The 18115-nt window shown below is 41.5% G+C and overlaps 1 protein-coding gene across 1 annotated transcript in view; it reads left to right on the top strand.

Moving 5' to 3' along the window:
* Positions 1–247: 247 nt before the first annotated feature.
* Positions 248–18115, top strand: part of RASA2 (RAS p21 protein activator 2) — a gene marked incomplete at its 5' end in the record, with an annotated part of 81587 nt that continues 63719 nt past the window's right edge. Inside the window, 2 exons of the mRNA XM_080934631.1 lie at positions 248–377; positions 16677–16794. Of these exons, the coding sequence (XP_080790757.1) occupies positions 248–377; positions 16677–16794 (248 nt within the window). The remainder of the gene's footprint in view (positions 378–16676; positions 16795–18115) is intronic.

Genomic DNA, 18115 nt, shown 5'->3' with positions numbered 1-18115 from the left:
CAGGGTTTTCCTCCCCGCGGGGGTTTCAGAGTGACTCTCACCACTTGCCCAGGGAGGAGAGCCAGAGCCGGGTCGCAGGGAGGCTGGGCGAGGCGGATGCAGGGCGGGCACGGCTCGAGGGGCGTGGCGAGCCAGCCGGAGGCCGAGGCGGGGCTAGAGCGCGACTCCATTCGGCCTGGGCCTGGCTCCGGCTCCGCCTTGACGGGCTACGCAGGCGGTAGGGCTGCGGTAGGGGCCGGGCGGCACCATGGCGGCGGCAGCGCCTGCTGCGGCGGCTTCTCCCGAGGCGCCGGCCGTCACGGGCACCGCAGAACCCGAGGCGGGAGACGAGGACAGTCGTGAGGTCCGAGTGCTGCAGAGCCTGCGCGGCAGGATCTGTAAGCGGGGCCGGGGCTGAGGGGGGACCCCGGGGCGGCGCGGCGGAGGGTGGGCGGCGGGCACGCGCGGGGGTGGCGGCACCGGCGGCGGCCGGGGACTGGTGAGACTGGACGGGGGTGTGTTGGGGGAGGCGCCGCGTCGGCCGGCCGCCGGGCGCGGGTCAGGGCTCCCCTCGGAGCGAGCCGGGTGGGGACCTGCATGCGCGGACCGGCGTGAGGGGCGCTGCCTGGAGCGCGGCCTGGACGCGGGAGCCCCGGGCGCGGCCGGGGGCGCGCGGAGTTTCCGGCCTCCCTCCGACGCAGGCCTGCGGGCGGCCGCGGAGGACGGGAGCGGCCCGAGATGGGAGCCCCGTGGTAATTACAAGGGAGGCGCGGCAGGAGGAGGGAGGCCGGCTGGGGCGGGGCGGGGCCGGGCCGGGCGGCGGGCTGAGGAGGGGGTGTGAGCGTCCCGGGGCTCCTCCGCCAGTGCGAGGTCCAGGCGGGCGCAGGGGGCTGCGGGAGCCGGCGGCGGGGGCTGGGGTAGGCGAGGCCTGGTGGGGCGAGCGGGCCAGTGGGGCGCGGGAGAGGCTCGGGCCGGACACCTGTGCCCGCCCCACCTTGCTGCGGCGGGGACTTGAATCGCGAGGCGGCGTGACTGACTGGGACTTCGGGCAGGATGTAGTGGCTTCCTGTGAGCAGGTCTCAAAACACAAGTCATCCAGTCCGCACTTGACTTAATTCTTAACCGGTGCATTTGTTTTCTTGTGAGAGCCTTACTGATGATGAGTATAGAATCTTACTCAGAGACTGGCCAGTTTTGTCATTGCTATCCCGAGTCTTTAAAACGACCGTCGGATATTAGATTTACTTCCCCCAACTTATTTAGACGACCCCCTTTCGCTGTATGACAGGCGAATCAGTGGAGCTTGTTACTTTTGTTGAAAACCTTTTCCAACTCTGGTTATTTTATCCTCAGAATGGAATCAGTTTCCTAAATAATCCCTGGCTGTAAGAGATATTTTCTATTTAAATTCTGTTGTGTTAGATGGCTGATACTTGCTCTTTCTTCAGCAGGATATAAACTTCCCTTCTTAAATATTGATGCTATTAGCGTCTTTTGGATTTTCTCACTTCAGTTTTTGATGTTACTCTCCTTTCAAGGACTTGGAATTCTATTAAAACCCTAGGAGCAAGCATGTTCAATGTTACTTTTAAATTCCCTGATGTCTTCCTGGGACACTATTAAGTATTAAAACTTGGAAAATTACACTAGAGCAATGGATGTTTTATGAGTCTTAAGTTCCCAATATTTTAAGTTACTTTCTTAGGGTGTAAACTTTTTCACAATTAGCTTTCCTACACTTAATATTTGTATGTATGTAATGTTTGAGGAAAGCCAAATGAACAGAATTTTCTCCCCCTACTGGTTTTCCAAACTTTTACTACTTTATATTTTTCTGTGAATTGATGCTAGACACCATTGAAGCCTTGCTGATCTATAGAAGCAGATTGTGTTGTGTGATGACAACATGCACTGTTGGAGTTGAGATTTAGAGTTGGACTGTTTCTAGGTGTTGGTTACCTTCTGCTTTGACCGGGTCCAGAGCAAAGGTTCTGTGAACCGTTTGGTAAGAATAGTACTCCAAGTGACATTCAGATCTGCACATTAAAAAACTCAACTTTGGTTTTGTGCTTTAGGTAGTCCCACTGCCCAGAAATTGACCATTAATTTCCTGGGAATATTTTTAGTTTAATCAGGGCTAAAGTATTACACTGTTTCCACCTTAGACAGTTTATTTTTTTAATTGTTCATCTTACAGTTCAGGCCATGTTGTGACTGTTTCACAAGAAAACATTTAAATCAAGATTACCCTTCCCATTTCTGCCCCTCCCCCCTTTTAAATTGGATATTTTCTTTACTTGCATTTCAAATGCTATCCCCTTTCCTGGTTCCCCTCAGGAATCCCCCTACTTCATCCCCCATCCCCCTGCCTCTATGAGAATGCACCCACTTACCCACCCACCCACTCCCCCTCCCTCCTCCCCACCTTGGCATTCCCCTACACTGGGGCATTCAGCCTTCATAGGACCAAGGGCCTCTCCTCTGCTGCATCTGCTGCATATGCTGCTAGAGCCATGGGTCCCTCCATGTGTACTCTTTGGTTGGTGGTTTAGTCTCTGGGAGCTCTGGGGTTAATATTGTTGTTCTTAGCCCTTTTAGCTGGTATAATTAAGGTTGAGCTCAGGATCTTTGTAAGGAGATGCTCTTCTGTTTCCTGAACCTGACAAGTAGGCTTTGTAAGGTGAGGCTGAGAAATGGCAGAAGTTAACAGGTGCTGAAGTCACAGAAATGGGCTGATGGCAGTTTGACAATGAAGATTCTAAGCAGTTTGGGGATGTTGAAGTCACCATTCCTTTTTACCACACTGAGACACCGTGGGAGAGAACTTGATAGTCGCCTGTTGGCTTAGAGATGTGCTATCAAATTCAAACCTGCTCTTTGGGGCCTCTGATCTGCAGAGTTAGAGATCCACAGACAGCTGAAAAACCCACCTGAGAGGAAACACTCCTGGGTAGTATAGTCCGGATCATCCCTGAGAAAGTGAGGATGGATGGAGTGTATGTATATTGCTGAAGTTCTACAGGGAATGGTCCACACCCTTCTTCAGTGTTTCATTTCTAATGTGTTTGTGTCCCATAGATTTCACAAGGTATACATAGTATCAAGTTGACAGATCAGAAAGCTGTAGGGTGGGGAGATGGCTCAGCTGGTAAAGTACCTGCTAAGCAAGCATAAGGATCTGCCTTCAGATCATTAGAGCCTAAGTAAAAAGGCATGAGTGTGGAAGGAGGGGCCCAGCACTGGGGAGTGTGTGGACAGGCAGATCCCTGAAACTTATTGACTGGGCCAGCCTGGTTCATAGGAAAACCTTGTCTCAAACAATAAAGGTGGAGAGAGAGAGATCAAAACAGCAGATGTCGGTCTCAGGCACCCACACCCTGGATATGGCCATGTGCGTACAGCTAGTGTACACAGTCAGTATATTAACACATACACACTTATTACTGCAGACAGTATTTTGGGTTATAGACTGATTAATGCCCAGTTTCTTACTTAGGACATTTTAGTGTCCTAAAGCTCCTGAATGTTTTGAATGGTCAGCCTCCTTACCTGTATTCAAGACAGAAAGTTGTTATAATCTTAGAATTGGCATCTGAGCCTTTAGTAAACAAAATTAGGAGTATTTTTGGTCTGAACTACTTTGATGTAAGTGGTATACCTAAAGGTAGTTTGTATACATCCCCCATTACACCCTATATTCAGATGAAGGAAATGTTTTAGACTTGATGTGACCTCCTTTTTGGTTACCATTTTGTTCAGTTTGCCCTTGTCTAATTAAGTCAATTGTAAACGCTTTGAAAGGCTCTACACCTCTACGCTACCCTACTCACAAGGCTTTTCCCTCAGGGATATCACATTATAACAGCACCAGATTGGGGAGATTTGTGGGAAGTGTTTGATATATTGAGACAATGATGTGACCTAAGAGCTCACTTAGGAGTTTGATATTCTCAGACCAAGCATGACGTAGGGCTGTTTGACAAAGCAGATAGGTTAAGTCCTTAAGCTTAGGAGCTTAGTGTAGTCAGTACCTTCTCTCTCTCTCTCTCTCTCTCTCTCTCTCTCTCTCTCTCTCTCTCTCTCTCTCTCTCTTCCCCCCCCCAAAAAAAAATCTGGGTCAGCCATGGGCCATCTCTTAGGAAGGAGTGAAGCAGGAGATAAGCCTTATCTGATGCTCTTGTCCAACAAGCACTAGCATTTCCTGGTGTACAAAGCCGATTGAAAGCAGAAAGCCTATGTTCTGCTCTATACTTTGTTAGGTAATATTCCTGTGACTTTAGGCAGCTTGTTTACACTTGAGCTTGTGGTTTTTCTTTCTCTTCTTTGGAGTGGACTAATGCTTTGTCACCAGACATTTTGCTCATGTTTCTTCTGCCTGAGATTGTGTCCCCCTACCCTTATTTATGTCAGAGAGCCATATATCCTTCTAAAGCTTGCTCCATGTGATCCAAGTCTTCTTTGAGCCAAATTTACCCTCGCTTCTAGCCGTACGGCTTTGATGCTTAAAAAAAAATCATAATTCATGACCATTTTCTTATTATAGAAATCATTTATATAATATGTCCCCTGTTATATTAATTTTAGAATTCATTTTTTATTTTAGTATTTGTTGTTGGTGTTTGTTTAACAGTCTCACTAGATCAGGGCAGGTCTTTTAGTCTTACATGGCAGATACTTTCTATCTGGATAAGGACTTTCACATCACTGAACAGATTAGCAGCGTTGCCTCTATAAAGGAGAACATACAGGTCTCTCAGGAACTTCTTTTATTCTTTTCTGTGGAAAATTGTGATGTCCACTAATCTTAGGTTTGCACTGAGTCCAAAGTTGCCTCCCTAAGAAAAGGATTACACTTTTTTAAAATGCTGGTTTATTAGTTAGAATATTAATTGTTGCCTGACTATGTTCATGAGCTTTGTTACTAATTGGTCCTGGTGCTTGGAAAAGAAAATAGTAAACTCATACTCTACCCAGAAGTATTTTTATTTGACATGGCAGGTTTAAATGTTTTGGTAATAAGATGTAAATCAAGACATTTTATTGACTGTTCGAGCATTGAGAGGAAGAGATTTAAAAGGGATTATTCATGTTAATAATTCATTATTATCAGATTTTTTAAATGAGATGATCAAAACTTAGTAGAGGGATTTAAGAGGGTTTGCTCAGGCTAATAATTCATTATTGTCAGGAATTTGAAATGAGATGATGAGTTATTTAGGATGGAAGATGAATCCATCTTTGAGATAGATAGAAATTGAGAAAAAAGGGATCTTTGTAAAGGTTCACAGAGCATTCAGCTAATCATTTGCTCTGTGGAGAGCAGGAATAATCCTCAGAGAGGTCATAGAGTTTTTTTTTTTTTTTAACTGAGAACTCTTTGAATAGTCCTGAAGTGACTATATAGAAGTAATGTAGCTAGAAAAAAACCATCATTTTTATCCTTTAATTAAAAACCCTAATCCTATTTCCTTGTTAATGTGCTTTGTGTGATATTTGAAAATTATGTGTTTTGCCTACTGATATATTTTATACCCTTTTAAGAACTGGTAACAAAGTTTTGTTATATAGTCATGTATTATTGTTAAATAGAGAACATTTTCTGTTTGTTAAATTTTTATGACATCTAGTTTTGTGTGATGTTTTAATCACCAAAAATCTCTAGCTAAATTGCCCCCCCCCCGTGTGTGTATGTGTGCACATGCATGCTTGCACAGATACACATGCATGTGTGTATATGTGCATGTAGATGCCAGACGATAATCTCAGACATCCTCAGGAACACTGTCCACCTCCTATGGTTTGGAGCCCTACTAATTAGTCTAGCCTGGCTGGCCAGCCAGCAAACTCCACGGATCCCTCTGTGCTGGATTGCATGCATATGACCCTTCACACCCAGCGTTTTTGCCTGGGTTCCAGGGATTAAACTCATGTCCTCATGTTTGAGGCAACCACCTTACTAACTGATCTCTCCCCCAGCCCCAAAATGGCCCACTATAAGATTATATCAAATGTGAGCCAGGTGGTGCTGACATAGGCCTGTAATCCCAGCACTTGGGAGGCAGAGGCAGGCAGATCTTTGAGTTCACAGCTAGTGGTTTCTAATGTTATTAATGATAGACTAACTATGCAGATTGAGGAGGCCCTGCTTCTTTACCTCAAAAACAAGGAATTGGATGTGTCTTTCAACAAATACCCCTCTAGTTATTTCATAGTTGCTTCATGAAGTGTACCATTTGCTTTAAGATAATACACCAGAGATCTTTGCTTTAACGTTTGAATTTGTTTAATATGCCTGTTTTGTATTTAGTGCTTTTAAGAAATTTGCCTAAGATTTATTAAGGTTATTTGAATCTTAAACATTTTCTATTTGGCCAGTAGTTAATTCAGTAGTAGTATGTCATAATTATTGGAGTATCTGTTAGGGCATACCAATCCTTAGCACTGTAAAGTAGGTTTAAGCTGTGAGTAGGATGAGAAAATCCCCAGTTAGCATTTTATTCTAAAGTTTATACTATACAGAAGCTTTCATTCATTCTCTGCATAGTTATAAAGTTTTAGAATTGGAAGAAAAAGAACATCCTTGTCCTGTTCATGTGTATCTGAAGACCTAGGGACCCAAGTGGCACACGTTAATGACTTGCTGGACACCAGTGCACTGTCTTTTCTAGAGTGCTATTGATTTATGACTATGGGTGTTGAAAATGCAGCACATTAAGATATGAAGACTGCTTTACACCCCCGATAGTTTTTAGAGTGGTGGAGCATCATCGAGTTTTGTACACATGCGCATCTGCTTCTGCTAAGAACTCTGTGTGGTGTTTAGGATGGGCAGTACTATGGGCTCTGTGGAGACTAATCTGGAAGCTTGCTCTCAAGTACACAGTCATCAGTGTACTTCAGAAGCTCTGATACCCACAGTCTAGAGTCATCATTTTGAGGGTCTCCTAGCTTAGTTTGTATCCTTTGAGAGGTAGTTTAAGTATATATAAACAATTGCTTATGTACTGTAGCTTTTCCATTTCAGAGAAATAGAAGCAAAATATGCAGCATTCTCCATGTTTTTAAATATAACTTAAAGATTTGTCATATCCTCACTTAAAAATGATATAGTCATAATATGTATAATATCTCACCTCATCTAAATTATTGCATTTTAGGTAACCAGCAGTCATCTATTGATTGCAATTTAAATTGTCTGTTGTCTTTCAGTAACAGATAGTGCCACAGTAAAAGGCCCTGCTTATCATGCGTATGTGTCGGGTGTGAGTGTGGGTGTGTGGTACTGGGGAGAAAATGCAGGGTCTTACTTACATTCTACCACAAGCTGTATCTGCAGCCAAGCTGTAGGCTATGTATATATGCATGCATGCATATATGTTTTTGGAGGCAGGGTTTCTCTCTGTAGCTGTGACTGCCCAAGAACTCACTCTGTAGGCCAGGCTTGCCTCAGAATCAGAGATCCTCCTGTCTCTGCCTCGTGAGTGCTGAGATTAAAGGGATGACCACCACCACCACTGCTTGGCTGCGGTATATGATTTTAAATGTGGCCTCTTACTTTGTAGCCCAGGCTGACCTTGAATTTGTGATGTAACTCTTGACTCTTGTAGTTGCTGAGTGCTGGGATTACAGCTGTGCACCACCATGACAGGGCTTCATACAGATTTTTAAATTAAAGAGGCCAATAGAAAAATATATGTAAAGGCACTCCACAGAAGAAAATAAATTATCTAGTACATATATTAAAATGCTGGTGAAAGTGAACAGAAATGAATCAGAAATAAAAGTATAAATACCCCAACACTTAAAACAATGGAAACCTTGCATATTTCAGTATTTAACAAGTGCTTAAGGAAACAGATACTGTACTTTCATTGTGATTTTACACTTATAAAACCATATTGAAAATTTTGGTAGTACCTATTAAAATTTAGGTGTATTTCTCTTACGTTTTTTACTTCTGCCGTATCATCTTACAGGCACAAAGATATTTTGTGTTGACCTTGCTTGTTTTTTAAAAAGACACAACTGAACTTCTCTTAACAGGAAAGTGGTTAAAGTGGTTTGTTCATGAAAACATTCTAAAGCAGTGAAACACAATGAAGTACATCTATATTAGAATGACCCCAAGATGTATTATTGGTTGAAAAAAAGTGAATTGTTAGGGTAATATGTATATTTATTGTCTGTCATCCATCTATCTGTCCACCCACCATTTATCCCTTTAATCTGTTTTTATGATGACCAAGGATCAAGCCTGAGACATCACAAATGCAAAGTATAAATTAAGTTTCTATCGCTGAACTACAGTCCAGCCCCCTAGTGCATGCTCTTAAACTCTTGGAACAATGGTTTTTTTAAATAGATAAATTTTATTTTAAAATGCCTGGAAAGATGTATATTGATTTTTTTTCAATGATGGGCAACAGGAATTGGTCTTCTGTAATGACTTGATTTTCAATAGGCAGTATAGTGTGTATTTGAGACATTATCAAAATTTTCGATTTGTACAAATGAATTTGATAATGTTAGATATTGTGAGGCTCAATTTAACTTTTGATTGAATACTATATTGAACACCAGATTTAGTAACATTTTAAGTATGCATTGCAGTAAATAATATCAATTTTTCTGTTTTCAGTTTCTACTCACTACATTAATTGTGTGGGGAGGACAGCTTGCAGAAGTTGATTCTCTTCCTTCAGCTCCACCTTGTCATCAGGATTAGCAGCAAGTGCCCGTCCCTGCTGAATTATCTCACCGGCCCTTCTTTTATCTCTTGGGCAATTTTAAGGATTTCTATTAATCATGTATAGGTGAGTGTAGCTACCTATAGGAGCTAGGGGAGCTAAAGGTGGTTGTGAGCCACCCTATAATGGATGCTGGGAACTGAACTTGGGTCTTCAAGAGAAGCATGTGTCACCCCATAATTTTATTTTGAAGTTAAAGAAAGTGAAACTTAGAAAACTTCAACGAATCTCTGTGTAGTTTACCTATTTGATCAGTTGCTTATGTTAAGAATGTTGACTTATCAAAAAGTTAATACTTTTCAGAGGAATGTTATAAAGAGGTCCTGAATAATTTTAAACCTGTATAGTTGGGCAGCCTCATTTTACAAAGTTTGCTCAGTACATATGGGGAAGTGAAGCGGTATTTATTGATCATTTGTTGTTTTCTGGCTAGGATACTTTTCTGGCTAGGATCATTGGCTTTGTTTCACTGGAGGATTCTTTAAGAGCAGCAGAGAGGCTCTTTAGCAACACCAATTTCAGCAGGCTTGTTGACAAGGCTAATGTCCGTTCCCTATACCAGGTTGCCTGTCTAGTAGCTTGTTGGCAAGAAATCATTTCTGTGGTCAGGACATGGTGATTCCTCTGAACTAGCAGAGGCCTAATGAAGTAAATAACGAGTAAAGTTAGATTGTTGTCAAATGCAGTAAAAATGAGCCTAGGGATTTCTAAAAATCTTTTGTTTTCCTAATCCTTCTTTTGTGGGGTTTTCTGTTCTACCTCCTCCCTCCCTTCCCTTCCCCTTCCTTTCTTCCTTTCCTTCTCTACTTCCTTGTTTTTTGACATGGGATCTCACTATGTAGTTGTGGCTGGCCTCACACCCTCAGTGTGGTGAGAGCTAGAACAGCAGGTGTGTGCCATCACACCCACTGAGCTCTTTCGACTGTTTAATGCACTTTCTTGCCTTTGGGTGGTTCCCCTAATATGTACACACCTTTTATAAACACGTGGGCTCTGTGCATCTTCTTTGTTATCAGATGCTGGCTTTTCACTTTTAAAAAGTACCTGATAAGAGTTCCAGTACCAAAGACAACAGTCACCACCCACGTAAGGCCCGTCCATGTGTCCCAGGCTCCATCAGCATCTGTCTTTTAGCTTTTGGCTTAACCATTCCAGGCCTTTCAGGCTGCCATGTGAACTTTGCTAAGCATCCTGTAGCTGTAGGGACCAATGACCTAGCTCAGCAGGAATCACACCATAATCCCTGCTTGCTTTCTCACTGTGCACAGGGGCCGGTGGGGACCTTAGAAACCAGCACACATTCAAAACTGACACCAGAAGTTAGCAAGGCAAACCACAGGAAGATCCTTCCTGCACTTGGTAACAGACTTCTTTAGCCTATGGACACTTCCTGGCAATACCTTGTGAAACTAGCCTTTACATGTACGGGAGTTTCTTAACTTCTTGTTCTAGACTAGGCTTCAGTCATGGTGATTAATATGATTACAGTATAGATAACTGGAACAGTTACTATGCATTATCGTTGATCAGGACTTAGTGGCTTGGATATGGGGATTTTATGTAGATGTTAATTTTTAAGAATCTCTAGCCCAGCAAGAATACTAGTTCTTGTTTTGATTTACTAAGTGCTTACTTTGTTTTCGATATTGTGCCAAGTGCGTTACCACAGTTAATGTTCACAACATTCTTAAGTATTACCTCTTTTCACAGGAAGTTGAAACTAAGGACATAACAGATTCTAAACTACACAGCTTATGTTGAAGCTCGGATGTCCGTCTTAAAATACATTTAACTTGCGGTATCGTCAGTACCGCTTGCCGTTTTAGAATTGCCCTGTTGCAGAAATTGAAATTAAAATTAGAAGAAAATTTCGAGACTTTATTATATAATATCATATAGCTAGAATCGTCTGATGTATAATTAGATAACATTTTAATTTTATCCAAGCTTATCCATCTGAGTCCATATTTTCAAAATTTTTAAATTTTTTAAAGATTTATTTTTTTATTTAAGTGTATGAGAGCTTTGTCTGCATGTATGTATATGTACTACATGTGTACCTCATACCCTCAGAGAGCACCAGATTCCCTAGACTTGGAGTTACAGATGATTGTGAACCATCATCTGGCTGTAGGAACCAAACCTAGGTTCCCTACAATAGCAGCAAATGCTTTAACTGCTGAGCCATCTCTGCCCCCACAGTATATTTTTAAGTGTGTTTGATCCTTCTTTTTTTGTTGTTGTTAGTGTAAAGATATGGGGAAGTTCACATACTGTCATATCTTCTCACTATGTAGAAGCTGAAAGCTTCTGTTTGGATTGACATTTCTGAAGACATATTTTGTGTCACTTAGGCCAGTTTATACGAGATTCTATGAATTCTCTCTCTGTAGTTTCTCTTCCATTTTTTCTTTCATCTCTTTCCTTTTCATTACCTCAGTCAAGACCTTTGTCAGAGTAATTTTCTTGAAGTAGACCATATAACAACTTTTAGTAACCCTTGTTGTTTAAGTTAGAACCTTCCATTTTAGGTTCTCTGTTGGACTCCATCCTGTATCCTTCTGGTTCCTCTTTCATCCACCTGCCTTAGTTTGTATTGTTCACTGCTGCCTTTAAGATGCTTCTCTTCTTTACATATACATTACCAAAGATAACAGTCAAATCCCATATAAGGTCTGTGGCAGGCCTTCTGCTAGAACTTTGTTCTTCCAATATTGATTTCTGAATTTTGAAAAAGAAAATATATCACTTGGAAGATTTATTGTGAGTTTTAAGTAAAATAACATGACATTTTTTTTTTAAAAAAAAAAATCTGCTATGTGTAACATTAATTTATTAAGTGAATGGTGCACTTTTTATTGTGGTTTAGCTTGGTTTTTTCCTGCTCCAAATAGTCTTTTTTTTTTAAGTATTATTTTTTCCAGGACCCTGACCTATTATAATTTCCTTTGAGGGCTTAATCTTTTTAGGATCTGTGTTGGATCCTTTTCTTCTTTGTTTTAAAGGTATGCTTTGAAGTAGGGCTGGGTTTACCATGTCTCTTTCAGACAAGGATAGAGTCTCAGAACTACTATTTTAGAAACTCTTTTAAGAATAGGGTGGAAAGATAATCATGCTATTGGCTTTTGACTATGATTTATTCACTGATGCCCTTGCTGCTGCTGATTTACTTTATAAAAAGGAGCAGTATTGCTTTTCTAACAGGGTTGTTGTACAGATCAAACATTTGAGACATTTGAGAAAATTCTTAGTTGTAGGGCATCCAGATATTTAAGAGATAACTTATCCAGTCCTGTGTTCACCTGGAACATTCTTAAACAACAACAAAACCTACTGATAGGAATACATATACAGAATCCTCCCTAAGATATGTACACACACACACACACACACACACACACACACATACATAAACTGTACATACCAAAGTCTCTGAGCAGCTTGATGTTTAGTATTCTAGCGCCAGATACAATTTATATGCTAGACCAGGAAGATGGCTCAGTTGGTAAAATGTTTGCTGCAAAATCATGAGAATCTTAGTTTGATTCCCACAACCCATATTTAAAAAGTCACCTAATATGGTGATTCACACTTGTAATTCCGTCTTGGGGGGAGATGGAACAGCAGAATTCCTGGGATTCATGGGCTAACTAGGTCTAGGCAAACTTGTTAGCTCCAGGTTCAGTGGGAGGCTCTGTTCCCTAAAGAATTCCATGATAGGATCTAAATGCAAACAAACCTCCCTGCCTACATGAAGTTACTGTACAATCTACACATTAAGGACAATCATCAAAATCCATAACATTGGGGCTGGAGTAGAGGCTAAGCAATTATGAGCATATACTATTCTTAGCAAGGACCTGAGTTTGGTTCCCAGCATCCATAGTGGGTGGCAATAGCTTATAACTCCAGCTCCAGGAAGATCTGATGCTCTTTATGACTTCTGTGGGTACTGTGCTCAGACACACACACACACACACACACGAGAGAGAGAGAGAGAGAGAGAGAGAGAGAGAGAGAGAGAGAGAGAGAGAGAGAGAGAGTATTTAAAATAAAAATTACTAAAGTTTTAAGACCAGCCAAGGCCTTACTTAATGAGACCCTGTCTCAAAATAAATAAGCAATAGAGTTATGTGTAAATTTCTCCTTTGATATAAATTGATCTGTGCCAACACTTCAAAGGTTAACAGTAAGTCCTGTATACAGTCATTATGTGGCACATTAGTAAGTGGGAATAGGAGTGGGTACTATGTAAAATGACAGAGGATGAGAATAGTCAGGGAGGACTTCATTGAGAAGGTAGCTTCTGAATAAATACCTAGGGAAATGGGAGAAACCAGCAGACAGTCACTTTTTGCCATTGTCAAAAAGTAAACAGTTAAAAGCAAGATAATAAATACCAGTGGAAATAGTAACTGTTAACAGAAACGGAAAACTAGTGCTTTCATGTAAAGATTATCAGAATGTTAAATTAGAATAAAAACTGATACTAGCTACGAATGCTGGCCTAGGCCTGTAACCACAGCACTTGGGAAGTAGAGGAAGGAAGATGAAGCGTGCAAGGCTGTCTCTCCATCTCCTGCACAACATAGCAAGTCCAAGGCCAACTTCATCACCACTGTTGCTGGCTCAGCATCTAGCCCAGACCTCCCATAGCCTTTACCATCCAATGGGCGCCCTTTGAATTCCTTCTCAATACACATGAAACCTGTAACTGGTACTACTTGTTACTAGAAACTGCTGAAACTCGGTGTCCTCCTTCTGTCTCCCAGTTTTCTAGTGAATGAATCTGATTAGTAGAACTTAAATTACTGGAACTTAGGAACATAAACATAGCTGCAGAAGAGGAGAGTTAGTTTTTGGTCTTAGAGTCTCCATAGTATGGAAAGGCAAACAAGTAATGTGCCAATTAACGCACCATCTCTTGTATAAACTTGATTCTTCTTAGGAGTAGAACTCAATGTAGACTATAGTAGCCTTGAGCTCAGAGATCCGTTCACAAACCTCTGCCTCTTGAGTGGCAGGATTAAAAGTGTGCCGCCATGTCTGGAGAGTCTTTCATTTTATAATGGCATATTTTACCTAAAAGTGGTCCTTCACCTCTAATGAGTTAAGTAGTCTATTCCAAGTTCTATTCCTTCCATTTAAATGTGCTCTGTGGGTAAAAAGTCTGAATGAGGAGTAAAACAAAGGCATGAGCTACCCAAACTGAGGTGAGGGTAGTGTTACCAGATAATAAAAAGTGGCCAAATAAAGTGGCTATTGATAGGCAATAATTTGACTTGGTAGTGCCTTAGTGTTTGTAAAGGTTCTAGACAAAGGAAAGTCTTAAAGCTAATTGTAGATGGTTAGGGTTTGAGTAAAAGTGGAGGATTAGAGGATGGGCTATGGTGCTGGAGATGTGTGGGGTAGGGATGGGTTGTGTGTACATACTGTGGCATGTATGTAGAGGTCAAAGGGCAGCTTTCCAGAGTCAGTTCATCTTGTTTTGTTTTTAAGACAGGGTCTCACTATGTAGCCCTGACTGTGTAGCTCTGGGAACTTGCTCTGTAGGCCACACTAAGAGGATCCCTCAAACTCACAGGGATCCTTCTGCCTCTGACTCCAGTTGGTGGTATCAAAGGCATGTACCACCATTTTCGCCTGTTCATCTTGTTTTTGAAACATGGTTTCTGTCTCCCTTTTTGTTTTTGTTTTGTTTTGTTTTCTCCTAAGACAGGGTTTCTCTGTGTGGCTTTGGTTGTTTTGGAACACACTCTATAAACCAGCCTGGCCTCAGTCTCTTAGAGATCCACATGTCTTTACCTCCTGAGGGCTGGGATTAAAGGCATGTACTACCACCACCTGGCCGCAGGGTTTATCTTGTCTGGCCCAAGAGCTTCTGGTTGGGTCTCCAGTGTCACCTCCTTACTGTAGAAATGCTGGAAACATTTATGTGCACTCTCTGCATCCAATTAGTCAGGAGCGCACAAATGTCTTACCCACTGAACTTTCTCGTTGGCCCCTTCCTTACATAGATTTGTACATTGGTGTGTAATTTTAGTGTGTAGAAACTTGTGTGTCATTTTGGTACACAAATAGCCCAAAGCTTCACCAAATATATCACCAGAGTTTTACTGTTTTAGATCTTGGGCACTGGTAAGTTCTCAGGCCTCATACAGGAGCTGCAGAAACTCTTAACAGAAGTTTAGCCAGTTATAAACACTCTCAAGCAAACCAAACATAAGAGTTCTCCGTCAAGTGTCATTTGAGCTCAGACCTGAATGCTAAGAATGTACCAGCCTCGTGAAGAGTAGAAAGATTCCTGAAGAAATCATAATAAACTTGACATGGTTGATGAATGGGAGAAAAAGTGAACCATGAGAAGAACAAAAGGAGTCAGAAGGTTATGTAGATTGAGTTAGAGGTTAGACTTTATTCTCAGACATACGATATGAGCAGAGAAGTGACTGAGTCCAATCTGATGAAAAGATCACGCTTGCTCTGGAATATGGCTCAGTGGAGAGCATTCATCTGCCATGCATTCATGTGGACGGCTTGGGTCTGACCCCCAGCATGGAAAAGAAAAGATCACATCTCTTGGTGAAGAACAGGCTGTTGGAGAGTAGAAGAGGCAGACGATATTGCCATGCTTGTACAAAGGAAAAGTCGCAGTGGCTTGGATTTGGGTGATTCTAGTGAAGGAAAGAAGTAGTTGAATTTTAGATTTTTGTCTTTTTAAAGATCTTCTGGATTTGCTAATGAACTGGATTGTATAAGGAAGAGAGAGGCAGGAAGATGATGAGCAAGAAGAAAATGGTGGTAGACCAAGGGAAGAGTTTATAGAAGAGGAAATAAGATTGTTTTTTTGGGACTTGTTAAATATGAGCTATCCGCCAGATACCCAGTGGTGTGGATGAGGGAAGGTCAGGCCTGCAAGCACAGAACTGGGAGCTGCTAGCTCGCAGAAAAGGAAGGGTGGTCCAGAGTGCAGCCCTGAGGCAGTTACAGCATTGAACTGGGAAGGAGATTGGAGGACATAGAAGGAGAGGCTACAGTAATGTGCTGTGGGGTCCAAGAAAGGGAGCATGCTGAATGTCCACTCTGCTCAGCCGAGCTGCAGGGTGTGGGAATAGTGAGAGCAGGCAGAACACGTTGTCACGTTGGAATTGGAAGCTGACTAGAGAGGGTCACAGCTTGAATGGAAAGTGAGAAAGCGAGAGACAGTGCTTTGAAGAAGTTTTGACAGAGAAGTCTGGAAGTGGAGGTGTGACGAGAGAAGAGGTGGGACCAAGGATGATTATTTGCTCCTTTTGTTTGTTTTAATTGTGAAGTGTTGTTTTTATGCTGCTGAGAGCAAGCTGGTAGAAAGCAAAATTAGTGCTGATTCAGGAGAGATTAATTGCAGGAAAATTCTTGAGATGGTTCTGGTGAGACAGGATGGAGAGAAACGACCCTTTTATAGAGGGAGGATGCAGTGATGTAATATGACCCCATATGTCTATACATAGCTCCTCTGGTCTTTTTTACTTTTAAACACTTAGGTTTTTTTTCTTTTACTTTTTAAAGATTTGTATGTGAGTACACTGTCACTGTCTTCAGACACACCAGAAGAGGGCATCAGATCCCATTACAGATGGTTGTGAGCCACCATGTGGTTGCTGGGAATTGAACTCAGGACCTCTGGAAGAGCAGACAGTGCTCTTAACTGCTGAGCCATCTCTCCAGCCCCAGGTTTTTTTTTTTTTTTTTTTTTTTTTTTTCTTATAGTAAAAGATACTCCTTTTTTTAGACTTCTCAGGAACGTCTCACTACTTTTTAGCTATATCCCTTAGTCTTCCCTTGTCTCCTTTAGACCCCCTTGACCTCTCTGTACTCCATGTTATACCTTCTTCCAGATTGAATTCATATATAAGCTTTGGGTGATACAAGTAAAAAATTTAACATCAATTTACACTTTTGTGCCAACAGATGAAGCAAAAAATTTATTGCCGTATCTTGGACCCAACAAAATGCGAGATTGTTTCTGCACTATAAATTTGGACCAGGAAGAAGTTTATCGCACCCAAGTTGTTGAGAAGTCTTTAAGGTTGGTAGAAAAATTAGAAATTATTCATATGATATATATTTATAGTTTTATGTATTTTCCAGATTTTTATCATCAAATTGACTTTCTTGATTTGAAGCTAATATTTTTATTTAAAGGTTTTCTATTCTATTATTAATTTATTTTTTTATATTTGTGGAATGTAAACATTTGAAGAGGCCTTGAACTGACAGCATTGGTCTCCTTAGCTCTGGTCCACTTGGTTCTGGCAAGTGGTTATGTGGTATCTACCTAATGATGTTTTAGTCACCAAGAAGTTACTCTTCCTAAGTAGTCTGCTTGGTCTTTGAACTCTTCTGACTCAGAAAGTGTTTATGCTTAATTGGTTAATGATTATTAAAATGACATCCAGTCATGTACCAAACACTTGCTCAGTTCTGGCTTCTGTTTACTCACCTGACTATAAGAATGACATCAGTGAAGTGCTTGCTTTCATGTGGCTTCTCATTGCCTTAGAAAGTATTTTTCTTAGTTGTCCTAGCTCTGGCCCTTATATTTCTGGGGAACAGTTTTAGTCCATCGTTTACATGACAGTATTAAGTGTTTGAAAGCAACTATTAAAAGTGTTCAGTTTGTTCTCTAAGATAAATATTGCCTATTTGAGCTTTCCTCAAAGCACATAATTATTTCCCCAAAGAATAAATTAGCTCCAAGTTCCCACAAGCTGAAGCTAGAGAGAGAGCTGGCTTTCTCAGCAGAGTACTTGCTGCACAAATCTGAGGTCAAGTGTTCCATCCCCAGTACCCAGGTAAGAAAGTCAGGTCCAATGGTTCCCACGTAGAGTTCCCAGTGCTGGGAACATGGAGGTAGGAGGATCCCAGGAACCTGCTGGCCAGCCAGTATAGCCAAATTGTTTAACAAGAGTCCTTGTCTCAAAGAAAAAGGTGGAAAATGACTGAGAAAGATAACTGACATTAACCTCTGGCCTACACACACACACACACACACACACACACACACACCATCCTTTCTCTGCATCTGCATATATAAAATTAACTTACTAACATACTATCAGGGAATAAGCCCTTGGTAGATTTTTTTTTTTTAATCCTGGAAAGTGTAATTATACTTTGAAAGTACTACAGCAAATTCTTTTTTGCCTCCTCTGCCTTGTAGCAGTGTTTGTGTTTGTAATTTTGACATAAAACTGTGATAAAACCAAGTGTCATGATACATGCTTTCCCAGCATTTGGAAGGCTGAGGTGGTCAGATCTCTGTTGAGGTTGAGGCCAACCTGGTTTGCATGACAAGTCCTAGACCAGTCAGGGATAGTAATTAGAGTCTATCTCACCCCCCCCCCCCA

This window comes from Micromys minutus (genome assembly GCF_963924665.1).
Source record: "Micromys minutus genome assembly, chromosome: 21".
Classification (NCBI taxonomy): Eukaryota; Metazoa; Chordata; class Mammalia; order Rodentia; family Muridae; genus Micromys; species Micromys minutus.
The sequence above is the reverse complement of the archived record's forward strand: the minus strand, read 5'-3'. Positions and strand labels throughout refer to the sequence as shown.